At 42.1% G+C, this 27,979-nt stretch overlaps 1 protein-coding gene across 2 annotated transcripts; it reads left to right on the top strand.

Moving 5' to 3' along the window:
* Positions 1-27,927, top strand: pip5kl1 (phosphatidylinositol-4-phosphate 5-kinase-like 1). Of its 2 annotated transcripts, XM_071466489.1 has the most exons (10): positions 1-194; positions 4,882-5,094; positions 10,601-10,651; positions 10,745-10,899; positions 11,941-12,065; positions 14,993-15,027; positions 15,127-15,182; positions 15,261-15,373; positions 15,576-15,738; positions 23,699-27,926. In XM_071466489.1, exons 2-10 carry the CDS (start codon positions 4,882-4,884, stop codon positions 24,138-24,140), a joined length of 1,353 nt encoding a protein of 450 aa, XP_071322590.1. In that variant the 5' UTR covers positions 1-194; the 3' UTR covers positions 24,141-27,926. The 2 variants fall into 2 exon arrangements, with proteins under 2 accessions (XP_071322590.1, XP_071322591.1); XM_071466490.1 differs by lacking the exons at positions 1-194; positions 4,882-5,094; positions 10,601-10,651; positions 10,745-10,899 and adding an exon at positions 10,941-11,231 and having other exon boundaries at positions 23,699-27,927.
* The last annotated feature ends 52 nt before the right edge of the window (positions 27,928-27,979 follow it).

The following is a 27,979-nucleotide window of genomic DNA, read 5'->3' as shown; positions in this document are numbered from 1 at the left end:
AGGCAGCGCTGTGCCGGGGCCAGGCAGCGGCAGGGTGGGTGGGACCACACGGAGAGCCAGGCTCCGTTCGATGTCACCGCACGGTCAGTCCGCAGGGTGACATGTGACACACACACACACACACACACACGGGGGGAGACACGGACAGACCGAGCTGCGCACCGACCTGCTCTGCGTCCAGGAGCCACACTGAGGCAAGTAAACCGCTTTAATCTGATGATACATGTTTATTCCATGTGCTTTGTATCAGATACATGTTCCGCTTCTGCTCCAGATGACAGAGTTCACCTCCGATCTGCCGACACACTCCCTCCTTCATTCTGCTTCTGTGGCTACGAGAATTTTCTTAACTTCCTGGTGACACCGCAGAAACAATGACTGAGCGTGTTGATAATCCTCATCAGGGAGGAGACAGTTCACCAGACCTGGAGAAACAGTCACCATCATCATGTCTGTAGATTAATGCGTCTAATCCAGTGATTCCTGCCACAGCTGCTGCCTCAGTCAGACATCATGAGACAGGAAACTCCCACTAACATGAAAAAGTGGAATTTGTTGTGATGGATATCTTTAAATAAAGATGTATGAACGATTAGTGTAGTGTATAGTACAGTGGTGGGTAAAGTGAGGTTAGAGGCTTGATCCTGCATTACACCTCTGATCCAGGACTTGAAAAATCCTCTGTGCTTATTGTCAATAAGCTGCACACTCAGCATCACTGGTTTGAGTGTGTGGTACATGGAGGAGAAGGCTGGTGTTGACAACATGTTATTGATCAGGCAGGAAAAATGATGCAAAGGTCACATTTAATCTAAACTGTGTTGGTCAGGCTCTGATTGACTTCTGTGACGTGTCTCTGCTGCAGGAGGCTGCATGTGTGCAGGTGTCAGCCATTTAAATAAATTAAAGAAATGGATCAATGACGTCCTGTTAACTGGAGCTGGAAATATTCAGCTCAGTTCTATTCACAATGCTTTATTGTTCCTCATGGAGAAAGCTGAGGCAAGTACACACAGCTTCATTTACACACAGATTAAAAATGGTTGAAATGTACAATGATTTGCAGGAGTGGTCAATTCATATCCGCGCAAGTCTTATGGCTTCTTCCTTCTATTTGATGATCTAAAACATTCATGATGTCTTCAGTTTGTATACAGAGGACATCATGTGTGGGTCATTGATAATCTATATACCTTTTAGAAGTCATCAATCACATCTGTTTTCACTCAGTCTCAATCTGTCATCAGTCATAGTTCCCATGTGTTTGTAGGTCTGGACACGTATGTCACGATTTACTGTTAGAGGACTGTCTGTGGTTTGGCGAGATTATAATTTCTTTAGTTTTGGATGAAATCTAAAATGATATGTTGCACCAGTCCATACATTCTTACAATCTGGGTGATTGATCTGACCGAGAACAGACATAAGATGTCGTCAGCTAATTGTCCAGTATGGTGATTTTTCTATTTATTACAATGTCCTCTATACAAGATAAAAAAACAAAGGAGAATGGACTCGACCCTGTGGTGGGACGGAGGACAAACAGACTGATTCAGATGCTGTAACATTTACAGCGACCGTGAGACTGTTCCAGAGATCAGGAACGACCCAGAGTCTAAGGAGAGCTGGCATAGTCTTTGAAATACATCACTCTCTTCATTGGCACAGCGTCTTCATGTCCTTCAGTACTCTATCTGACCCTTTATTCACTTTCATCCCTTTAAAATGAGCAGCAACAGACTGGGTGGAAACTTTCCACTATAACCCTGATTGTCACAGTGAATGTGGAACTTATATTGAATTGGTGTGGTAGAGTCTGATTTCTCATACTTTCTATATGAATGTATGTAGGGCCCATGTTAGTGCTTGTCCCTGACGTTTCATCTCCCTGCTTGTGTCACCATGATGAACTTTATCTACTCTTCCTATAGCCTAATCTTGTCTGTCTCACTAATCGCTTGACCTGTTCATTAGCATCTTTTTACACTTTTCTTTTTATTCAAGATACTTTACTTTGTTGTTAATCATGGTAGGTTATAACCCACACAATATATAATGGTATAACATCCACTTGCTGATTAATTGCCTGAGCCTGGCTTAACAAGAACATCTCATACAGTATATTTAAAACAGTGGCTCAGTCTAATTCTCTGATCACACCTTAAAAGGTTGAGTAACAGGTTTTCTCTTTGAATAACTGGTTAGTTTGCAGGAGCCAGCAAAACAGAGTTGACAAGGCCTGGCAGGGGGAGGGATCTGAATGCACTGGGTCTAATGACCCAGTAACACAGACGATCTAAATACACAGGTAGTCTCCTACTGGCCCAGTTGGTTAGGGTGCACATGATCATGGCTTCCTTTCCTTCCTCTTCACTACAGCGGTCCAGTACAATTACTACTGACAACTCACCAATCTGCCCGTCCATCTCACGCTCCATTTTACTGTCATGTGTGAACAAGATACAGAGATACTTGAACTCCTTCGCTTGGAGAAGCAACTCACCTTCCACCCGGAGGGAGCAACCTCCACAGAGCAGTCCTCCTCTCTTTTGAGTGCATAAGCTCACTCAACTGCCAGAGCCTAACCCCTCAGTGACTTGCAGTCACATAGAAGTGAGCCTCTTATTCTGCAGGGAGAGCTCCAACACAGCCACACCCGTCCAGCATCTGTCACCCTGGGAAACTCCTGGGAAGGAGTCCAGCCCTTCTCTAGGAGTTTGGTTCCAGAATCTGTGCTATGTGTAGAGGTGAGCCCAACTATATCTAGTTGGTATTGCTCCACTTCCCTGCCAGGGGAAGAAACCTGAGCTGTCATTGCAGACTGATACATGTCCCTAGGACCAGTCTGCAATGTCAGGAGTCAGTACACCTTGGTCCCTGCCTTGGCCTGCTGCCTGGCTTGTAAGACACACTTCCTCTGTGCCATAAATCGACCCTTCATTCATTTTCTCTGAATAATTTCACCCTATGTTTTGGGAGCTTGGGCGTCCCTGATAATATACCCATCATAAATAAGCATCAGCCACAAATAGTCCAACCAATGACATTTATGAGCGTGTCAACATATCAATCAAATAAACAACCTACTAATCACAACTAACACGAACAATGTGATGTGAATAAATAAACACTTGAGGAGGCTACTGTTGGTAAATTCTGAGATCATGCCAGAAAAAACGTCAGTGGGGCCACCATGGATGGTTTCTAAGACCCCTCAACCAATCATCCTGTGACTCTCGTTTTGTCAGTGTGAAAAATCAATGATCAGACACACCACCAATATTTTCAAATGTCCACCAAGACGTTTGACAATTTGTTCCATCAGATCAGCCTGCCTACTACACAACACTCACAGCCTGTTCAGCAGAGCGGTTTCCTGCCCCCCTACACTTTCTAACAACAGGCAGCAGCTTCCAAGTGCACAATGTTTCCCTAAAAAGCCTGTTTTAAATAAAAATAAACGTACGTCTTTACATGCACATGCATATATTTTTTGTTAAAAAGTGATGTGACTAAGGCAGTTTCCACAACATAATAGCTCAAAATTTTCTCCAACATCAGACATTTCCTCTTTAAATGGTGCATCATTATTGTAATTATTGTGATGTACCCTCTGCCTGTCTGTGCTCTTTAAGATGTGATGTGTTCAAACCCCAGCAACCCAAAGACTCATCATCAGGGATCAGACAGAAAGCTTTTGTTTCACAGTGAAGCTGAGAGAGAGAGAGTGACAGAGAGAGGAGCTCAAAAGGTGCAAGGAGCTTTGCATCATGCTCGTTGCTATGGAACTAGCTAATAGCATGGACAGCTAACTTACATAAGGGGTTAATGTTGTGTCTGTCTGTACAACAGATTTATAAAATCAAAGTCAAATCAGACTTGAAATGTGGAATTTTCTCACTATTTAATGTAACAGGAACTGATCTGCAAAGAGGGCAGAAATAGTTCAACATTTATTAGTTTTACATTCACTTGTTGACCAGAGGGGCAAAGGATCAGTTCACCTACATTAGAAAAAATATGTTCCAAGTTCCAAGTGAAGATATAAATCTAAAAAATAGTTTAAAAAATAAATAAAATAATGTTTAAATAAAGATCAGGAACATCCTTGTCACTGAGACAGGAAGAAAGGGGCAGATTAATCCACAGTTGGTTTTCAAGTGAGTTCTTCAGGCAGCAGGATGGTGTGTGTCTAACTGAGTGTAATTAAAGTGCAGTATGTGTGCTTATGGTGGCTCATGGACTTGTTAGTAGGAAACATTCATAGTTAGTTTTGGTCTTTTTTCATTGTTGTAAAAAAAAATGTACCTGGAGCATCTTTTACACACTGTTCAACCTGAGCAGCTTCCACAGTGAGTCTGTGAGTTTTTAATTTCAGTGACATGCTGTTTTAAATCCACTCTGTATTTTCACCATTGCTCTCCTGCCTGTTTGACCTTGTTTCATGTTCATTTTGCCCCATGCTCCTACATTAGTTAATGGGACACTGTATTGACATTATTGACATTATTATAACACGTCTAACACGCTGAACTAGCACTTATCGTGCACTTTCAGTGCACTTCTTTATTGGATCTCCTTGCACTTATGAAATAGATGCAGTACTTAGTACATACATATGGACACAGTACAGTGTGTATTAATGAAGAGGTGTGGTCGTTGTAGGACCAGCATTACGCCATTAACCACAGCAGAGCTGATAAAGCTATTGTCCCTTTGTGTTGGTCTCCATAGTTACCCTGTTAAAGACTCAGCTGATAGTCAGCTGTCTTTTGTGTTTGTCTCTGGCCTCTCTGGCCTCGACTTACTCTTTGATTTCTTTTAGCTGCAGCTTTAAAAAACCTCCTCTCTCATATGTTGTAGATTTGTGTTTCAGTGTAGATGGAGATGTCTGCAGCTGCAGGCGGCCAGGGAAGGATGTCTGGTCACCACCAGCGCTCAGTGAAGAGGAGGAGGTGGGGGGGTCTCAGGCAGCAGTGGAAGCTTCTGGGCCTGTTTGAGATCGATCAGCAGCACGAGTTCTACGGCCTGACCTGCATGATGAAGGAGGGACTGGCAGCAGCCATCCAGAGCACCATAGACAATGCACCCACAGTGAGTACGGATCAACCGGGCCAACATTTCAACCATCTACACACACAATGTTTAAAGTCCACCAACTTAGTATTCAACTGAAAGAATAAGATCACAGGCAGGGCCTCAATTGCACTATAACAGTGTATTCACATACACTCTGTGTCAGAGTAAATAAAACCAGACTGAACATGTACATTAAATAAAAAGGCTTCAGGTTGTAGCCTGCTCCACTGATAGAGAAGAGAACATGATAAAATAAAATCATACAAGAGATTAACATCATGATACTGACTGATATACAGGACTATCCTTTGTCATCAGTGCTGCTCATAACAACAATAATAACTTTATTTGTTTTGCACTGTTAAAGAAGAAGCTACAAATCAGATGCTGACAGTCCTGGGTGAGAGTTGTGTCATTTGAATGTGAATGTGATGAACCCGCTGACGTGATGGTATGTGTCAAGACGCCACTGATGTGTCGGTTCATAAAGAAAACAATAGGACCAGGTGTTTTGACCAGGGGCCCTGGCTGTCTGGGGCCCCAGGACAGTTATCTGGCTTGTGACACAGACTCTACACCACAGTGTAGTGTGATTCAAACTGTGAGGAATCACCGAGGTAGAAATGTGAGGCAAAGATACGCTGGAAGTTAGTTATTGTAGTTAGTCCTGCTGATCCAAACACACAGACATGATGCTCACAGATTCAGTATGACAAATACATCTCATCATCTTCATTTTCTCCAACGTCATGCCCATAAACCCACTTAGAGATGCACAGAAAAAAGACGGCTCTTTTCTCTGCAGAACTTCACTGAGAATCCTCCTGTTTTTAAGTTTTCTTTGGTATCACGTGATCCAGTGATGTTGTTGAACATCAGACAGACAGGAGCTGATCACAGCTGATACAGCTGCTGGTGAGCAAGGGTCAGAGTTTCATTGATGCCATGGGTCCGAACTAAACTAAAATATGACATATAAAAAAAAAAACGAGAAAAAAATGTCTTGCACGAAGGACATTTATCTAATCAGAGGCCAAAATGAGGGGAGACCTGAGGTCAGTCTGTGCACGTTGTTGACCTGGATTCACTGCTGCTTTGAATCCAGTCAGGTTTCAGTGTGAAACCAGAGCAGGACAGACTGACCCTGGTGAAAATATAGAAAAATACACTGAAATACTGTCACTGAAAGATAAATAAGGAATAAATGGGTCCTTTCTGAACGTGTTTTAAACTCTTTAAAAATACTCTGCTATAATGAATAATTAGTTTAACAGGGTTTTCCCACATAGAAAGTTAAAAAGAAAAAAGAAAAAAAAAATCAGAACTAGTCATCTACTCTGACCTCCTGACAGAGTAACCTGGATCAGGGCTCCGTGCAGTGAAGGTAGCAGAGGAGCAGCTGACACTACAGATGTAAACAGTAAAGCAGTTCAACACTGATGTACACAAGAAATAAAAAGGATTAAATAGAAATAAACCAATAACATAACTACAAATGGATTGAAAATCGATCAAATAGATAAAAGACAATAACAAACGAAACAGACAGGATAAATTATTTTAAAACATAAATACAACAAAATTAATGTTTTAATGAAAAAAAATAAAACATTAAAATCAAAAGCCAGTTGACACAGGTGTGACGTGGTCTCTCCTTCTGGTCCTGGTCAGCACTCTGACTTCAGGTAAACTGATCAGTGGTCTCTCCTGCTGGATCTAACTGAGCGTCAGTCTGTGTGGAGGGAGAGGGAGGCAGATTATAGCTCTGTTCTTCAGATTATGAGAAACAGATTCTGGGACATGACCCTAACTAAGAGTTTAGTTTGATGCTTGTTGAGCTGTAAAAACTACATCAGTGACACAACTAAAAACAGCACTGATCAGTAATTGGTTAATTGTTTGCAGTTTGCAGTTGTTTTCCTCCATCATGTGACAGTGTAGAAACACCACATCTGAGCAGGAACAGCAGCATCCACCCTGCTGCTGAGTGACCAATCACAGAGCAGCTCAACAGACGTCTGTGTGCTGCTGCTCCACACTAATCCCAGTCACACACACTCTGCTGACTCAGCAGGCTGATGTATGACTCTCCTGTCTGTTGTGTTGTGTATGCAGAGTCCCAAAAACACAACATGCACACACAGCTTTTATGTAGAGCATAGAGCGGCCACAGACATATTCTGTACTCTGTCACTTTATATCGCTGTGAAAAAATCAGTGACATATAATTGATTAAATCAGTTGTGACACTTTTTGTGAGAAACTTCCACCAGATTTTGCTGCTCAGGGTCACACTGACTGACAGACAACAGAACACATCCAGTGATCACTTTATTAGGAACCACACTGACACTGGGTAGCTCCTCAGTTCTTCAGGTCCTGGATCCAGATGTTTTCTCTGAGACTCTGCTCCATGTTGACATGACTGCATCACATTCATGCTGCAGATCTCCTGTTTTATCACATCCCAAAGGGGGTCTACTGGATCCAGGTCTGAGACTAAACTGGACTCACTGTCATGTTGATGAAACCAGTTTGTGTCATGGAGCATTATCCTGCAGGAAGTAACCGTTAGAGGATGGTGAACTGTGGTCATGAAGGATGAACAACAAGACTCAGACAGACTGAGACATTCAGACCGGGGCTGATTGGTGTTAAGAAGAAAATACGAGGAAAACCTCCCCACATTATCACACCACCACCACCAGTCTGAACTGGTTGGGTCCATGGATCCAGACTCTCTCATCAGCAGATTGTAGGGGTCGGAGTCTGGATCTTGGTGAATATATGTAACAGGTGTTTGATAGGGTTGAGTTCAGGGGACAATCAACTCCACACAACAAACTAATAAAAGTCACATCTTTATGAACATGCACTGTCATGTCATGTGACAGGAAGTTGGAGGAGCTCTGTTGTCTAAAAGGTGGTTGTGTCCTGGAGCATCACATTTCCCTCCAGTGGAACTAAGGACCCAGACCAGGAGAATCAACCTACTACATTACTCCTCTTCTTTACAGATGACACTACAGTGTGTTTTCAGGCAGGTAGAGTTTCACCTGTACTCACACAGCATGTCCCCAGTGCTCCAGAGTCCACTGCTGGTGTGTTTTACACCGCTCCATCTGACACTTGGCATTGTGCATGGTGATGTCAGTGTCAATGGTGAGGTGGTGCACACTTATAAATACCTAGGTGTGCACCTGGTCAGTAAACTGGACTGATCCCTGAACACAGACGCCATCTACAGGAAGGGGCGGAGCCAGCTCTTCTTCCCCAGAAAGCTCAGGTGCTTTGACATCTGCATGAAATGCTGCACGTTTTATCAGTCAGTGGTGGAGAGTCCTCTTCTCTGCTGTGGTCTGCAGGAGCAGCATCTATCTATCTATCTGTCTATCTATCTATCTGTCTGTCTGTCTATCTATCTATCTATCTATCTATCTATCTATCTATCTATCTATCTATCTATCTATCTATCTATCTATCTATCTATCTATCTATCTGTCTGTCTGTCTGTCTGTCTGTCTGTCTGTCTGTCTGTCTGTCTATCTATCTATCTATCTATCTATCTATCTGTCTGTCTGTCTATCTGTCTGTCTGTCTATCTATCTATCTATCTATCTATCTATCTATCTGTCTGTCTGTCTGTCTGTCTATCTGTCTGTCTGTCTGTCTGTCTATCTATCTATCTATCTATCTATCTATCTATTTCTCTGCTCGGCCATGACACTGCAGATAAACAGCTGTTGTAGTCACGTTGCTTCTGGAGGCAGTTTAGAGCTGCAACAGAGAACAAATGATTTTTTACATGCTCCACATTTCAGCCATCAGTGGTCAGACACACACTGCTTTGTTGCTGAGCTGTTGTTGCTCCTAAAGGTTTTCACTCACAACAGCAGCAATCACAGTTGACTCCGCCCTCCCGAGGAGGGAGATTTTACTGCCTGACTACTGCCTGTTAGTGTGGTTCCTAATAAAGAGACTGTATCCTAACTCTTGAGTGAGTTTTAGCACACAAGTGGAATCACTGTGTGGATGTCAATTGTGCTGCTGGACTCTGTCTTTGCTGATCCACTGACTGTCCATCTTGTGTTTTCACTTTTTTAAATAGCATTGTTGATTGGTTTTCATGGTCGAAGAAGACACTGACCATCTGATGGGTGTTCCATCGGTGTATGAGTATGTGACTGGTAGAAGCTCTGTGTGAATGTGTGAGTGAATGGATGACTGTGGCTTGCAGTGTAAAGTGCTTTGAGTGGTCGATAAGACCAGGAAAGAGCTGTAGAAGTGCAGGTCATTAAACTGGAGTCTTTGTGCATCATCCATATTTACAAAACCAATATCTATTTTTATCTGACTAAACAAAGTGTGACGCATTTCCCATGAACGAGAATAATAGAAAACAAACAGACTAATTTTCTTTCATTAAGATGACACATTGAACATTGCTTTTCTTCTTCCAAACTGTCCAGTTTCAACAGGAGGTGGTAAAATAGCAGATCAACATCATTCTCAGTATCACATTCACTCCTTAAACGGACCTCTAACAAAAGTGAAAATAATAAGTTCACTAAGTCAACTGTAACAAATGTTATGAAAGTATTTGTTCATCAGTGTTAAACTGGAGAGCTATCTCCACTGTCTCCATCTGCTTCAAAACACTGCTGCTGTGTTCTTTACCAGGACAGAGGACGATCACATCATCTCTGCACTGGCTCCCTTGTAGATTTGGAATTTTACTGTTCACCTTTCAGGCTGCAAATGTCCTCACTCCTGAACACCTCTCTAATTTATTGGCCTGGTGTATGTCCACATGATGGTGCCCTGCTGGTTACTCCAGGTCACAGCCGGTGACAAAGGGTGACCAGCCCCCACCCACCTGGAAGTCCCTGCCTGAACTCAGACACACTCAGTCCTCAGCTTCTTTTTAATACCTTCTTTAAACATTCAGAAATGTCTGACAGAGGTTGTTATTTAAACTGCTTATTCATATTTATTTTATTTCATTTTATTGTTTTAACTTTTTCTGTGTTATGCTCTTCTTCTTATTTTATTTGCCTTGTCAGGTTTTATTTCTTTTGTAAAGCACTTTGTAATTTTGTTAAATATTATTATTATTATTGTTATTTTTATTGGTAGAAGAGGAATTCCTACAGTGAGTAATTACTGTCATTATTAGGTCATTAGTCATTAGGAGAGCATCTGTAGCATTTGTCCTAAAGATGGTGACAGTAAAACATGCAGTCATCTGCATACTGTAGAATAATTATCATTTTCACATATTTTTATTTATTTTTAATTATCATTTTCAATATCTCACAATTTAAAGCTTTATTAAGCATTTGTATAGTTTATAATCCATCTGGAGGTCAAAACATCACCTTGTTTCACCTTTGTGTAATGCACCATTATTTAAAAATCCATGACTGTATTTTATATATGTGTGTATATCATCAAATAATGTATGAATGCATAAAAGATAATTAGCCTTTCTCAGTGACGTTTCCTGTTTCTTTCACTGTAGGATGAAGTGTCAGACGATGATTTCAGATTAGAGGTCACCCAGATTCATAAGGTAAGTGCATGTGTCTGTGTCTCTGTGTATAAATTACAGTGTTGATTGCCTCCACCTTCATATTTAGCTGCATGTGTATCTGTGTGTTTGCAGGACTTCACAATGGAGACGTTTGCAGGCCCGGTGTTTGCCAGCCTGCGCGGCTCTTTGGGGATGACGGAGCAGGAGTATCAGCGGTCGCTCTGCTCTGAAAACTGCTACCTCCAGTTCATCAGCAACTCCAAGAGCAAGGCCGACTTCTTCCTGACGTCAGTGCCCACGAGCGCGCACACACACACACACACTGCTCTGCTGTTTTCATAAGAAATTAATATTCATCTTTGTCTTCAGTCCTCTCACCTGTAACCTTGTCCTTAAAGGATGATCAGATTTATTTCTCATAAATGTAAACTCTCTGTGACTCTGGGTTGAGCTAATTTTGCACTCGCTTTCTCTGACGTAGAGGTTTGGAGAAATGAGGAAATGAGGGTTTCATGTCTTAAACTGCATGAACCTCCTACAGCTTTCTGAGGAAACATGGATTCACCTGGATCCTGTATCTGAATCTGAGACAAGAATAGGAAACAAACTGTTTACATGTGTGAGTCTATGGATAGCTTTCCATACATAGCAGTGTGTATTGGTTCTGGACGAATACCTGCAAGATGATATTGATAGATATTGATGATATTGAGTATATTGATAGATATTGATGATATTGATAGATATTGATGATATTGATGATATTGATTATAATAATGATATTGATAGATATTGATGGTAGTGATGATATTGCTGATATTGATGACATTGATGATAGTGATAGATATTGATGATATTGATAGATATTGATGGCATCGATGATAGTGATAGATATTGATGATATTGATAGATATTGATAGATATTGATGACATCGATGATAGTGATAGATATTGATGATATTGATAGATATTGATAGATATTGATGGCATCGATGATAGTGATAGATATTGATGATATTGATAGATATTGATAGATATTGATGACATTGATGATAGTGATAGATATTGATGATATTGATAGATATTGATAGATATTGATGTTATTGATGATAGTGATAGATATTGATGATAGTGATGATAGTGATAGATATTGATGATATTAATGATATTGACAGATATTGATGACATTGATGATATTGATAGATATTGATGATATTGATGACATTGATGATAGTGATAGATATTGATTATATTGATGACATTGATGATAGTGATAGATATTGATGATATTGATGACATCTACTCACTCTGAGCTTTTGAACTTCTAGAAATGATAAACGCTTCTTTCTGAAGACCCAGAACAAAAGAGAGATCAAATTCCTTCTGTCCAACCTGAAGATCTACATGGAGCATCTGAGGAAATACCCCCATTCACTGCTGGTCAAGTTCCTAGGTACACACACACACACACACACACAACCCAAACCTTAACCTAAACCTAATTCTAACCAACTCTAAAATCAACTCTTAACCCTCAAAATGTGATTTGAAGGTGTCTCAAAAAGTGAGGACCGGCCAAAATGTCCTCACTTTCCCAAAATGTCCTCACTCTGTTAGTAAAATACTTTTTTTGGTCCTTACTATGTAGCAAGTACAAGTACACACACACACACACACACACACACACACATACATTACAGGTTTTCTGGTGAACTCAGCCTATGGAGACCTTTCACCCAGACTCACACAGACTGCAGCAGAAACTCCATGGTGGTGTGTTTAAGGACTCCAACATCTCACAGCTTCAACAGAGAACTTCTTAAAGCAAGAAATGAAGCATAGTCTCAGTTGATGCAGCACACTGATTTCATGACCATGACTAGGGGATAAGGTCTCTCAGCAGAATCCACGAGTCCTCAGATCCACTGAGAACTGCATCACTTAGTGCTTCTGCCTGAAATGACAAACTGTCCATATTTAGTGGTGAATCATGTGTTCAGGTCCTGCAGTAAAAGTCCAACAGTAAAGTCCAGCACCAGTGAAACTCCTGCATCCTGGCCACTACTGAATTGTTGAACAGTTAAGTCCAAGAGGTTCCAAATGTAAGGGTCAGGCCCCTCCTAAAGGTCACAAGATGAATGTGAGGGGTCGCAAGATGATTTTTTATAATGAAGGATAATTCAACGTCTTTGAGCCTAAAACTATTTCAAAGTGAAACCATTTGATGAGAGAGAGAGAGAGAGAGAGACAGAGACAGAGAGAGCATGAGAGAGAGAGAGACAGAGAGAGCGAGAGACAGACAGAGCACTGAAAAACTAATGTGTTCATTTATTGAAATAACAGAGTTATAACCTACATTGGTTTCTGCTGTGACTGTATGTTACACATGTTACCTCCACTTTCTCCTTTGATAACATGAAGTTGCTAAAAGGGCTTTAAAAAATAACATGTATGTTTTTCATGTCTGTGTCATATTCAGACTAAACATTGAGACTATAGTGAGCGGAGTCAGGTTGACGTCATGTTGCTGGTATCTTTGCTGAGAACCACCTCTCATGGAAAATAGGCTCCACACTAAAACTCTACATGATGCAGCCACGGCCGTGAGGTGTGAATGGTAAATGGACTTTTCTAGTCTTAACGACCACTCAAAGTACTTCACACTATGAGTCACGTTCACCCATTCACACACATTCATACAGCTCTTGCTGTCTGCACAGAGCATCTCTATCACACACCAATTTGGGGTTCAGTATCTTTCCCAAGGACACTATGAAATGTGGACTGGAGGAGCCAGGGTTGAGTTGTGAGATGTGACCACAAACTCTAAATAAAGATGGACACTGCCTCTGTGATGTCACCCACAGGTTTCTGAAGCTGAGAGTGAGCTGCTGCACCGTTGACATTTTAGCAGTGTCTGACACCAGAGACACACTTGGATGTGTGGTGTAAGTCACGGCTGCTGTTGCTGATCTACTACAGAAAAACATGTGTGTGTTCACACTGGCTGCGTGTCTGCTGTGTTGCTGCTACTGCAGCTGTCTGTCTACACACAGGTTACAGGATGGTTAAATGTTGGATTTCTCTTAATTTTTAATTATTTTATTCTTGACAGAAAATGTCTCTGAAACTCCACTGCCTCCACATGCAGCTGCTGAAATGATGTCTATGACATGTTCAGATTCAGCCTAGACACAGAGACTGTGTTGAAGGTGTCAGTTTTGTGTAATGTTGTTGGTATGATGTCTAAATGACATCAACAGGTCTTTTCTCTGTATGTTTTTGTTGCAAGATGCATCACGGGTGGAAAATAGGTGAGATGCTGGATTTCTAGCTCAGGCAGTGTGTCCACTCTCGTGTGTGGAGCTGAGACTTCGATGCATACCAGTTTGTGACAAGCATACGCTCACCCACCTGTTAGTCAAAGAGGCCACGCCCTCAGTTCTTCATAACTTTAGTCCTTAATAACATGTAAACAGGTGAGTTCTATAAAATTCACCCCTACAGTTGTCATGAAGGAGGAAATTAACTCTAGAGACCAGAACAGTTTTTGTACCAGGCTGTAAACATGTTTATTTCTGCTGTAAAGTTGGACATTTGAACATGGGAGTCTATGGGACTGACTCACTGTTGGAGCCAGACTCTAGTGGTCATTAGAGGAACTGCAGGTTTCAGCTCCTCATTGTTTCAGTCTGGAGGTTGATGCTTGGTGTAAGACACACCTCAAATGGAGGCTGTGTGGCTGCTCTAACTTGTTAACAAGAGCATCTGAATGAAAAGCAAGAGGTTCTTTGACCATCACACACAGATGAGGTCAGTGATGTGGCCCTAGTGCTGTGTAGAGCACACACAGAGCATACAGTATCTGCACATCAGGGTCTCAAAGTGCTTCACAGTGTCCTTTTAAAACCAAATGTCATACTTTAAATTAACTTTTACTTAAAGCTGCACCAATCAATATTTCTCTGTTACAGTCACTCACACTTTGTGTAATGTGTGATAAACTCGCAGAGAATTATCAGCCTTCAGCTCTCTTTGACTCATTGACTTAGGTTCTATAACACACTTTCCTCTTGTGCTTCACTTTCCCTGTTATTTCAGCATCATTTTCAGCAGCAGTTGTTTTCAGTGAAGCAACTCTGATGAACCTGCTCAGCATCGAATGACAGAGCCAGCAGGTAGCTGGAGAACATGGTAGAACACGTAGCAGCTCAGGAGCTGGTGGAGACAAAAGCAGCGCCAGAAATGCAACTGAAAGGAACACTAACTCTGTTCTTGCTGGATGTGTAAACAGTAAATAATAAATAACCATGTTATATGATGACAGTGTGTCAGATAAACTGTTGCTCTGGACTGAGGGATTTCTGCTGTCTTTTCAAGGTGTCCACAGGATCAAGACCCCACACAGACGGAAGGTACACATCACATTCTATCAGTGTTCTTCCTGGTTCTGTAGCTGCAGGATGTTACAGAGGATCATAAACAACATTTTCTGTTCCACTTGTCCTTTGCAGAAATACTTCATTGTTATGCAAAGTGTGTTTTATCCAGATGACCGGATCAATGCCAGGTAAGTCGCCCACAGAAATACAGAGTGTGAATAATTGGTGACAGTTCATGTGGTGTGATGTGTGTCTTATGTTGTCAGGTACGACATTAAAGGTTGTGAGGTGAGTCGATGGACAGAGCCTGCACCGGAGGGGAGCCAGATCATTGTGGTTCTCAAAGATCTGAACTTTGAAGGCCAGTACATCACTCTGGGTGAGGAACAGGATGTGATGTGTGTGTGCATTCCTCCATCTGAAATGAACCATCTGCAAACATCTAAATCCTGTATCTCATTCAAATACTGATTCAATGTCAGGAGTAATATCTGAATATTAAAGGCTCTTTACATGTTTGCTGTGTATTTCTATACACTTGTGTCTGTTTGTAATGTGACATGGTGTGTGTCTGTGTGCAGACCAGCAGCGTCCTTGGCTCCTGCGGCAGGTGGAGATCGACACACACTTCCTGCGAAGGCTCAACGTGCTGGACTACAGCCTCCTCCTGGCCCATCAGCCTCTGCACCACGACGAGCGCCACCAGAGTCTTTCCTTTGCAACTCTCATCATGAGAACCAAAAAGTCAGTAAAGATTATTTTGTGGCATTGTGTATTTTATTTGATAGTTGACATTTTAGGGAGAGAGAGCATCAGGGGTGGGGGTGGGGTGGTCAGGAGGGGTGGTGGTGGTGGGTGGCACTCCAGGGGCCTTGTGTATATGTGGTTTGTCTGGGTTAGGGTTAGAGCTTTGCTGGTCTTCATGACTGGACTCAACATGTTGTGGCCTGTGTCGTTGTTTTCAGTTGTCTTCTCATTTACGAGCTGTAACTTACCTGTCTGTCAGTGCATAGTGTCAGCCTCAGCATTATCCTCAGTATTGGTCAGAGTGCAAATTGTACAAAAATAATCAGTAGGTCAACCTTTTCTCCAGGGCAAAAGGCACCAGTGCAGTGCAGGTATGTGCTTCTGTGAAGTGTCACAGTCCTCACCGTATCTTCTATTGAATGAATGTAGTGGAGTAGAAAGATCAATGCACCCTTCTGAAGTGTAGGTGTGGACGTATAAAGAAGCATAATGAGAGTGAATGTACTTATTTACTCTACCTCACTGCTAATTACTGAGGCTTCAGCACACATAGATTTTAATATTGTTCAGTGAGCCAACAGGTAAAACTCCCGAATCCCTGAGTGAAAACAAATGAGGTGTCTGTTATAAAAGCTGATATCAAAAAGGTAAAAGACTAACTGAACCACCACAAACACACAAAAGACTATTAACATGAACACAGGAGCAGAGCGAGGCAGGCAGATGAGACGTTCCACTAATGTCAAGGCTTAGAAATGGTACGGTCCAATTTAGGGGTGTCTGACATTGCATCACAAGATTCAGGTATAAAGGTATTGTAATATATACAATTACAGATTAGAAAGATATGTAAAGGTGTCAACCCCCGAACTGTTGTTTTTCCTTTTATTGGAAGGTCCAAGTCTTAATCAGGGGGGTCAGACCCCCCAAATCTTCCTCATAATTCGAACCCTGGTAGTGGTTAAAAGATAAAGTAATCAATAAGTTGATCATGTCCCTAACAGCTGTTAACAGATATCATCTTTTTATGGTCAGTGCTTTGAGTTAAATGCTAACATTAACATGCTAGCAGTGACAATGCTAACATGCTATTTACCATGTTCACCATCTTTGTCTAGTGAGTTAGCACATTAGCTAAGTAAATAGTAACTGGACTGACTTATACAGCACTGTTCTAGTCATATCACTCACTCAAACATTCACACAGCGCTTTTCCCACACATATACACCTCACATATGACACGTTGGGGGCAATTTGGGGTCACGGAAATGTGGACTGGAGGAGCTGGGAATTGTACCACTAACCTCCTGACTAATAGATGACCCGCTCTACCTTCTGAGCCACAGTAACACCAAGAATGAAAGACAGCTGAGGATCATGTGAATGTCATAAGTTTTGCAGGTATTAGATATGTGCTTTCCATATTGTTCTCCCTTATTAAAAAATCTGTGAATATGCAGAGTTCTCAGTGTATGTGGAGTAGGGATTTCACATCGGGCTTGTATAAGACCAGGACAGCCCTCAGACTGGATGTGGTGTCATCATTCTGCACAATGAAGCTCAAACATCCAAGGAAAGAAGAAAAAACATCTTTATCATTCAGGGACTTTAACAAACAACTGCACTCAGTCACCTGATGAACACAGGAGTTGTAGTAACCTTGTTTGGGCTGAACTTTCTTCACAGTCCAGCTCTGGTCCTGTGGTCTTGGTGTGCATGGATAACTGGTTCTTGTCAGATAATGTCTTTGCAGCAGGATGTGGCCCATTTCACTCAGAATAGTCCCCAACAACTGCACCACATCCTCCTGTTTGAGTCACCTTTGATAAAACCTGGTCAGCTGTTTCAGGAAGAAACTTTGTATTTGTGACCCGACCCCAAACCTTAACCAATTAAATACCTAACCCTAACCCTAAGCTTGAACTAGACCTAAACCTAAACCTAAACCTAAACTTAAACCTAAACCTAAATCTAAACCTAAACCTAAACCTAAACCTAAACCCAAACCTAAACCTAAACCTAAACTAAACTAAACCTAAACTAAACCTAAACCTTATGAGATGCGGCCACAATGAGCTTACAATGATGATTTACCAAACTACCTGTCCTCACAACCATAGAACGACACACATGCGCACACACACACACACACACACACACACACACACACACACACACACACACACACACACACACACACACACACACACACACACACACAGGGCTCACTGCCCAGACTGGTTCCTTGGATCCTGATGGTTCATCCCTGGACTCTGATAAGCAGTGTTATGCACTGAAACAATCTGGTCTCTCTCTCTCTCACACACACACACACTTAGACAACCATAAACTGACTCATGTGTAGTTTTCTTCTTCTAGACAGATCCTGGAAATATGAAACACACTGAGTCAGCCTGATCTTCCCTTAATGGCAGTAGTCTTGTATTGACGTTCATGGCAGCCAGAGGATGAATCCTTCTGACTTGACTTCTAGACTTTATCTCTAATAAAGGTCCAATTTTACAAAATCCAGTGAAATATTTCAACAGTTTCAAAATGGACTGACATAAACTCATGTTCCTCAGAGGATGAATGTGATACTCCAACCTTGGCGACCTCCTCAGTTTACAGTGAACATTTATTGGATGGATGGCTTTGTGTTTCCCTCAGGGTGAGCTGTAACATCTGGTGCTCTGTTTTCTTGACATCTAGCACCATCATCAGGTCGACATTTGTCCAGTACTTTGGTTCATGACCGAATGCCTACAAAACTAATGACATTCCCATCAGCCTCTGCTGTACTTTGTGTTTGGTGTCTCATATGTTAACAAACTAGAGCATGCCATCGTACTTAACTTCTGCTAACACTTAGCTCAAAGGACTCAGTCTGCTAACAGGCTGCTAGCACTCAAACATCACTCAAACACACTCAGAGCCTGGTTGACCTCATTTTTAAAACCTTGGTTTCTGTTGGGCTGCAGGTGACACACCAGACAGCTGCGTGGGTTAGTTTCTGTCTGTGTGTGTCGGGAGACACAGCAGGAACCACCACAGAGGGGCTTCTCATTACTTTGGCAGGTGTTTATCTGTTCATCTGTCTGTCTGTCTGTCTGTCTGTGGACAGGTTTTGTCACCATGATAACATCACAACCTACAAGATACAGTCATGAAACTTAAAGGTTAAGTTGGAAGATGGGTGTTGTCTGACCCATGAGTACTGAGTACTTGTGTAATACTGTAGTAATAATGTAGTAATAGCTCTCAGAGGTGGGACAGTCAACATGTTGACAGGTGTCATGGATGTGATCCAATCACAGGATGGTCTCCAGTGTAAATCTAATTTCTTCTTGTCTTGTTTCCATCACCTGGAGCGGGGACAGAAAACGTACACAGTGTGTCCACTTGTTTGTGGCATACACATATATATTTACATATATACGTATATATACACACACATACATATTCTCTGACTGGCAGGGCGAGCTAAGTATAACATTATTTTAGTCATATGGTTGCCACATGTTTGTAAGTGTTTTCATAGTGTGGGGAAGGAGAAGCCACAGCATCTCAGTGTCAGAGGATCTACAGGACACACCGGTGGAGATGCTGTGGGCTCTGGCTGATGGGGCTTTGGGCTGTTGTAAACTGCAGATGACCGATCACAGATATAGACCCCAGACATGAACTGTATGTATAGCATCTCAGTGCATCACAGGATTCTAATTTAAAATCATGTACTACGGGGTTTTATATGTAGATACAGATATACAAATATATGTATATGTAGATATAGTTATGTGCTATTCAGATAATATAATCATGACTTTCAGATGGTGCACTACATGATGTGGGGAAAGAGGAACCAGTGAAGCTGTCTGTGTTCTGACCAACCGAGCAAACTAAGTACATTATTTTAGTTATACAGTTGCCACCTGTTTGTAATAAGTGTTGAGAGAAGCTGGAAGACTAAACCATGATCTTATTCTGGATGGTTAAATACTTCTCACCTTGAGTGGTGGCGGATGAGTGCAGTGCTGGTCGGTTTGACAGAAGAGTGTTAAACTGCAGTGCCTCCAGTAGAGGGCGTCAGTGTGCTGTGTTCAAGTGCTGTGCCTTAAGCTGGGAGCAGAGCTCTGTGTGTGAATGAGTGTGGATCTCACAGCTTGATAAGAGATTTAATATATCCTGGGGTCCTGGAGGGATGGGGCAGTTATCTTCTACTTTCTAAATCTGCAGTCTACAAAATCCACATTTATTGCTGTGAAGCCTGTATATTAAGAGGTTTCCTCCACTGCTGGTCCTGTCTATCTCAACAGCAGACTGTGGGAGCAGTTTTAAGAAAAAACTGAGAATAGAAAACTCGATGTTCAACATTCAGGCTGTTTTAAACTACAGATGACCAATCACAGATGGAAGAGGAATCTCAAACATGTATTAAAATCATGAATCTGGGGGCTTTCTATCAGAGAGTATGATTATTAAAAACCTGTTCACTTAATACAATAATAACGTTCAGATGCTGCAGCACATGGAAAAAACCACAGTAATTAAGACACAATTCAGATTGAAAATTGAAAATTAAAACACCTAAGGCCACAGCATTACAATGACAAGTAGTCACTGTAGGTACACTATACACAATAAAAAAGATACACAGGCATATGCCATTTATTTCGTTCCTCTGCACTGCAGCAGAACAATCTGATGAGTCACATGGTGTTGTAGGCACACACTCTATTTAATTGACTCAAGTCTCTCTCTATCCTGGAGAGAGATGTCAACAGGCTTTTTAAGAAGCAGAACCCCCGCAAAGCAGCCGGTCCTGACTCTGTCTCTCCATCATCCCTGAAGCACTGTGCTGATCAGCTGTCTCCAGTGTTCACAGACATCTTCAACACCTCACTGGAGACCTGCCACGTGCCAGCCTGCTTCAAATCCTCCACCATCATCCCTGTCCCCAAAAAACCAAGGCCCACAGGACTAAATGACTATAGACCCATTGCCCTGACCTCTGTGGTCATGAAATCATTTGAGCGCCTTGTCCTGTCCCATCTCAAATCCATCACTGACCCACTCCTGGACCCCCTGCAGTTCGCCTACAGAGCCAACAGGTCTGTAGACGACGCCGTCAACATGGCTCTCCACTTCATCCTCCAGCACCTGGACTCCTCAGGGACCTATGCCAGGATCCTGTTTGTGGACTTCAGCTCTGCCTTCAACACCATCATCCCGGCTCTGCTGCAGGACAAGCTCTCCCAGCTGAGCGTGCCTGACTCCACCTGCAGGTGGATCACCGACTTCCTGTCTGACAGGAGGCAGCACGTGAAGCTAGGAAAGCATGTGTCTGACTCCCAGACCATCAGCACTGGATCCCCGCAAGGCTGCGTTCTTTCTCCTCTGCTCTTCTCCCTGTACACCAACACCTGCACCTCCACCCATCAGTCTGTCAAGCTCCTGAAGTTTGCAGACGACACCACTCTCATTGGACTCATCTCTGATGGCGATGAGTCTGCCTACAGGTGGGAGACTGAGCGTCTGGTGACCTGGTGCAGGCAGAACAACCTAGAGCTAAACGCTCTGAAGACAGTGGAAATGATAGTGGACTTCAGGAAGAGCCCAGCCCCACCCACCCCCATCACCCTGTGTGACTCCCCCGTGGCTACCGTGGAGCATTTTCGCTTCTTGGAAACCACCATCACACAGGATCTCAAATGGGAGCTAAACATCAGCTCCCTCATCAAAAAAGCTCAGCAGAGGATGTATTTCCTGAGGCAGTTGAAGAAGTTCAACCTGCCAAGGACTATGATGGTGAACTTCTACACCTGCATCATTGAGTCCATCCTCACCTCCTCCATCACCATCTGGTACGCTGCTGCCACGGAGAGGGACAATAACAGACTGCAGCGTATCATCCACTCTGCTGAGAAGGTGATTGGCTGCAATCTTCCGTCCCTCCAGGACCTGTACGCCTCAAGGACTCTGAGGCGTGCAGGGAAGATTGTAGCTGACTCCTCCCACCCTGGACACAAACTCTTTGAGACACTCCCCTCTGGCAGGAGGCTGCGGTCCTTCAGGACCAAAACCTCTCGCCACAAAAATAGCTTCTTCCCATCTGCTATTAGCCTCATCAACAAGGCTAGAGAGCCCCACTGTTGCTGATCAATTGCACCAATCACCAGAAAAAATTCCTTGTATGTGAAAACATACTTGGCAATAAAACTGATTCTGATTCTGATTCTGATTCTGATTAATTTGACACCAGAGATTGATTATCATCACAAACAGAAAATAGATCTTAGAATCATGTTAGTAGTAGTAACTCTATAACGAAAATGTTGCACTTAGCTTGTCTCATCGGTCAGAAACTTCAGCATCTGACACAGATGCCACAAACACGCAGAAGTTGACTTTGCCACTTTTTTTTTTTTTTTGCTGCTACTGTACGAGATCACCCCCGCTGGGGTTTTCCTTGACCTGTCTGCTTCAACAGACTGATTAAAGTCATTTGTTATTTAGACCCCAGTCTGCTCTCCAGTCAAATTGTCAAATGGCCATTTTTAGTGGCATAGTTCTAGGCAATGACCTTTCATGTAAAACTGGCTTTGTATGAGGTTTAATCACTTTTCATTTTATATTCCAGAGGTCATTAATGAGCAGACTGTGGTGCAGATTCATACAAGGATAATAATAATATAATGTAGAATTTCTATTTTAACTTGTACTACTCAACCAATTGTTGTGACTGGAGTCAGTGAGTGAGATACACGCAGTAAGAGACGAGATGAGAAATATCATTGGAGGAATAAGTGGGGCTGTGGGATACAAGAGGGAAAGAAAGAGAAGGAATTTCTCTACACATGTACATTACTCAATACATGGAAAACTCTAGCACCTGGCCGGACAGTGAACAGTTTGCTGTTCGCTGAGAAATTTCTAGATGGTTTCTGTTAGGCATTGGGATCAAGAACCAGATCCATTTGAGATCTGGTCCAGTTGAGACACATCTGAAACCGTTTGAATCACAAACCTTAAACCTTTAGCTGCAGGCTAAACAAGCTAGCAACTGAACCAAACATGCACATAACACATTATTCACTTTAACAGTTTAAAACCAGTTCAGTTAAAACCTGATAAAAACTGTTAGCAGCAACAGAGACGTACAGACCTTTAAAGGATAATAAAACTCACATCCTTTAGAGTTTAAATCATCCAACCTGCAACAGCTGATGTGATAGCAGCCGATTCAAAATACTGTCGTCAATAAACTAGTCTACCATATAAGCATGATCCTGAACATCACTTTGCCCGAAAACAGGAGAATGTTGAAATAATTCTCCAGAACAACACAATATTTTTCAGGAGATTTGACTTTTTCTCCCATTTTCCATGTGGGAACCTTGCTGATTTACAGCAGTCTGTAACACAGAGCATGTTAGCATGCTGACATTAGCATTTACCTTTAAGCACTGCTTTACATTAAGTACAGCTTCACAGAGCTGCTAGCATGCTAGCATTCTTGCACAACAGATTCATGCACATTAAAGCTGGTGCTCAGAATGAATAGTGGTAATAACACTTGTTATGCAACAGCAATGGCATTTTTTCCACTGGAGAGAGTTTAGGTGCTTGTAGGAAAGAAACAGAAACAGCTTCATTAATTTGAAAACTTGTGCTATGCTCCGGAAATGTGTGAGTCGTTGTTATCAGATCAGTTAAAGGACATCCTAGTGATTTCCCTTGGTTCCTCTGAAGGTTTATCTCACTCACTACAGTTATTCCATAAGATTGTCAAAAAGATTTTATATCTGGATCAGATTGGTCTATGCTGCTACTAAGTTGGTGTATCATCTTCCTGTCTAGACAAATCAGAACATTTCACAACAGGTGAAATGTGAGCAAGACCTCAAAATTGTGACTCATATCTGCCCTCTTGCCTGTAACTTCCTGTCATTTCAGATCTGTGACTCGAAGCTCCAGTCCTGTCCACGCAGGCGCAGCAGCTGTCCCAGGGGAAGTTCCAGAGGATGATGCCACCTTACTCCTGTCTGAAACAGACCGCGGGTGTTTGAAACCACAAGCAGGAGATGCATCAAGTGGTAGCGCTCTTCAGATGTTCCCAAAGCACGCAGGGCCAGGCAGTGCTGCAACTGATCTTCCTGATTTCAGAGCCCAAAACCGACGTTTACTACCCAACCTGAAAAATCCTCTGCACGTCATTGATGGGCCTGAGCAACGCTACTTTATCGGAATCATTGACATTTTCACAGTTTACAGTTTTAAGAAGAGGCTAGAGCATTTGTGGAAGAGGCTGAGATATCCAGGCCAGTCCTTCTCCACTGTCAGTCCACAGACTTACTGCCTCAGGCTCTGTCAGTGGGTGCAGGACCACACCAAGTAGACCCTGCTGAGTCGTTGAGAACCACCAGCTCTCACTGAGCATGTCCAAACAACCTAATGGTCAACCAAAGTCCATACGCACGAGGCAAGTTTACCTGCATGTTTTATGGGTCAGATCCACATGTTCAAAGTACAAGCCTAGTCTCCGTGTCTGATTTCTGAGTGCAAAGGGAAGTTTTTCAGCTCTCTTGGCAAGAAAATTAGATTTTGTGGAGAAAGTATCATTACTCAGTAAAATTTGTTTTACACTCTGAACACACTGAATTTATTTGCATGTTAGAAATGTGCTAAATGGTCCTTTCGCTAAAACAGCTAAATAAACAAATCAAACTGCAAATGCGTTAAAACCCACTTATTAGAGGTGGGGTTGTGTGAGGTGCTTATCTATAGTCAGTGTGTTACCCGCAGTAGATTCAGGTTTTTAAACCTGGGTCAACCCACTAATAAAAGCCATCTTTTGGACTGAGGACACACACCTTCAAGGAGCGATGTTGTCACATGCATGAATACCTGTCTACTGCAGAGTCATATGACCCAGGTGTGAAAGCTGATTTTAGCCTTTTCCATTGCCATCCAAAGCCCAGTGTTAGCGGGTTTTCTAACCAGTGGAAAAGGGGTTTAGAGAAGCAGCAGGAGAAGAGAAGCTCAGAAGCTGAGTGATGGGCTGAGTGATGAACTGCTGCAGAGAAAATATGTTTCAGTCACTTTAAAGAATACGCACAGAAAAAAAACAATATCATTTGAAGTGTTTGCTTTATTCTGAATATTGTCACCACTTTATCTAGTGTCAAACCTTTGGAAATTTATTTTCTCACATTGACTGTAGATGAGTACCTCACACAACCCCACGTTGAATTACCCCAACAAGCCCGTTAATAATTCTCCTCTGTCCAGTTTCCATTCTCCTGGTGCTGAGCTGTAACAACAATAGAGCTCATGTACTGGGAATTTGAATGAGACCAAATGAAAGAAACTGAGAGAAATAGATTATTACACAGCAGATGTGCGAATAAATTGACTGAGCACAGAACAGATTTTTGTTTGCATTGAATTAAATTATTATTTGCATGATTATAATTACAAAACATAAATATGCAACTGTTTCCCGTTGTTCACTCAGAAATCTGATATAAATATAATTCCATAGATATCATCTTTTTCTGTTGGAGTAATTTCCCTAAACACAGTGAGGGTATAACCTCCACACATGGAAGGAGAGGAAGGAGGACAGGAAAGCTGCTCCTGATGCACCTTCGTACAGAAAACTGTGGAGAGGCAAACATCAGGGAGGGTTCAGAGGCTTCATAAGCAAATGCCTCCCTGCATGTATTTCCAAACCCTATTTCATGGTCATTTTATTTACAGAATGTGGGTTCATTTAAGGGTTAAGAAATACTGTACTTCCCTTTTTTGCAAGCAAACATCCTCTGGAAGTTTTAGCAGCACTGGGATGTGGTTTCTCTTACCTTGAAGTTGTGACTGTCAGGGCACAATCCCAGTGTCCACCCTCATGAACTCATGGACTTTGAGGGCTTACAGCTGCCCCACTGACAGACCGTCGGGCATATGAGGGTCCTCTAGCAGACATTGAGCCCTTTGTTCACACTTTCCGTAAACCTGCATCTCTGCAGACTTTGCTTGAGAGAACTACCCACAGTTTATAGGTTTGTGACAGGGTTACCACGGTTACCAGAGAACGCCCGTAAACATTAAAAAAACATTAAACAACCGCCATAAATTGGAAGAAAAGAAGAACAAACAAGCATGAAAGGAACAAACTGAACATTAACGTTAGAAGAAAAAATAGGTTTAGAGTGAGTGTAAACACAGAGCTCAGTGTGACTCACATCCAGACCTGTGTGTAGCTGTTTGTCCTGTGATGACATGATGATGAATTCCTAACCTGCTGTTATCAGATCTGATCCAACATTACTACTCTGTTGACAAACAGGGAGCAAAGGGAGGGAGCAAAACATGTGAAATCTAACGTCACAAACCCACAATAGGACGAAACATGTTTTGGTGTTGTCAAGGTAACGTGAGATGTCACCAAGTGCTGACATGATGTCATTTTACTTAAATGACATGTTTTCATTTTTCAATACTTGTGCAATAGAGAGTCAACAGTGTGTGATTTCATATATTTTTCTTCCAGATGAAGGTAGTTTTTTTGTGTTGATATAAAGGCAGCTTTATGATTTAAAAGGGCAGAAATAAATACCTGAATAAACCTATGTAAATGAGGTTGAAACCTTCCTTGGTATCAAAGATTACCTGCAGCTGCAAATGCACTTGTACTGTTTTATGCAAGGCACAGGTGTGCTAGCATGGCTGGCTGTAGTCAACAACATCACTTCACTTTAGCTTCTGTCTTAAGGGAGGTGAAATCTTGAAAACAGTAAAAACTATAATATTATGTGAATAAAACCTCCTCAGAAGAAATGAACAACAGACTTATTTTCAAATAGTTTGTATGACTTCCTCCCGGTGCCACAGAGCCCTGCAAGGCTGCAGATGTGATTCTGTTTGTTATCATTTATCACTGGATTTCTGCACACATGGACATGTTTACATATTTGTTATTGTATACAGGCTGCATGCACAAGCCACACAGAAAAAGCTTTGACCTGCATAGTGGCTTATTTTGCCTGACAGATGGAGAAATTTACGTCATAGACATGCACATGTGATAAGTATAATTTGGGTTTCAGCAGTAGAAGTTCTTGGGAAGACTCGACCCGACTCCGACTGAGTCACTGGTTTGCACTTTCTAGTCTCAGTTGCAGGCTGTGGTTGACTTACACTTCTGCAGGTCCCAGGTCTAAAAGGATCAGAGAACACAGGTATCAAACATTGCAGCTTCAGGAAGCCAGTGATGCACTCATGTAGAGGGTGTCTTTCTGGCTGCTTTGCCTCCTGGAGCCCCAGTGAACCAGTGGCCTTTTGTACCTGTTCACACACTCTTCATGTGCATTGTTACCAAAGCTAAACACAGTTAATACCCCTTGTCCCAGGGCAGAATGTTGCACCCCTGTAATGCTGAAGTCCAATGGAATGCATGTAATGGAAAGTTAAAGCCAGAACCAGATCACAGTCTGTAGAAACTCAGTTTAGTCTGTTATCATCAGTGTTGACTGGTAAAATGTTTCATCACCAGAAACCTCCAGATAAGCTTTTACTTTCTTTTCTTTTTTTAACGGACACATTCTGAATCAGGTTTTAATGGCTGTCACATTGTTTCAGAGGAGCTTTCACTCCATGACATTCAGCAGTGACTATTAATTTACCATTAGCCTTTAAATATGATGAAGATTTGATTATAAAATGTTTTTTTTGCTTAAATGATTCACTTTATTTCTTGTATGAATGTCTGAAGGCAGAGGAGGTGTGATACTGTGATAATATTCTTGGACTGTGTTTTACTCCTGACGATGCCACCAGCTCCAGCTGCTTCACAGACCTCTTTCCTCCCCGTTCCACTTTGCAGAATACGTTCTCATGTCTTATGTCTGCAAACACCGCGAGAGATGTGCTGTAACATTTGTCACATGGATAAAGGATGTGTAAGAGCTCAGCTGTTTGTCTAGAGTCTGTTTCCTCTGGTGTCTCACCACCTCACACAGACAGCACATCCACTGATAAGACATCCCAGAACTCAGTGTTTCAGATGTATTGACTGTGGTGCAGTTCCCAAAAAGGGAGGCGGCTCTTTCACTTCATGATTATACGAGTGTTTGAACTAGAAAGGTGTACAGTACAGTTTGGTATGACTGTACAACACTATCTATATAAATCTAAGCTCAAGTTATTATTTCTGAATGAATGAAATGCAGTACATTT

The sequence above is a fragment of the Trachinotus anak genome, unplaced genomic scaffold (assembly GCF_046630095.1).
Source record: "Trachinotus anak isolate AG129_WGS33_773 ecotype Australia unplaced genomic scaffold, CSIRO_AGI_Tana_v1 ptg000028l, whole genome shotgun sequence".
Taxonomy (NCBI): domain Eukaryota; kingdom Metazoa; phylum Chordata; class Actinopteri; order Carangiformes; family Carangidae; genus Trachinotus; species Trachinotus anak.
The sequence above is the reverse complement of the archived record's forward strand: the minus strand, read 5'-3'. Positions and strand labels throughout refer to the sequence as shown.

Bases quoted from the DNA above. Each gene is read 5' to 3' on its own strand.
- pip5kl1 (XM_071466489.1), top strand. From the start codon at position 4,882: ATGGAGATGTCTGCAGCTGCAGGCGGCCAGGGAAGGATGTCTGGTCAC. The intron at 5,095-10,600 runs GTGAGTACGGAT...CTTTCACTGTAG, and splicing joins CCATAGACAATGCACCCACA to GATGAAGTGTCAGACGATGA. The intron at 15,183-15,260 runs GTAAGTCGCCCA...TTATGTTGTCAG, and splicing joins GATGACCGGATCAATGCCAG to GTACGACATTAAAGGTTGTG.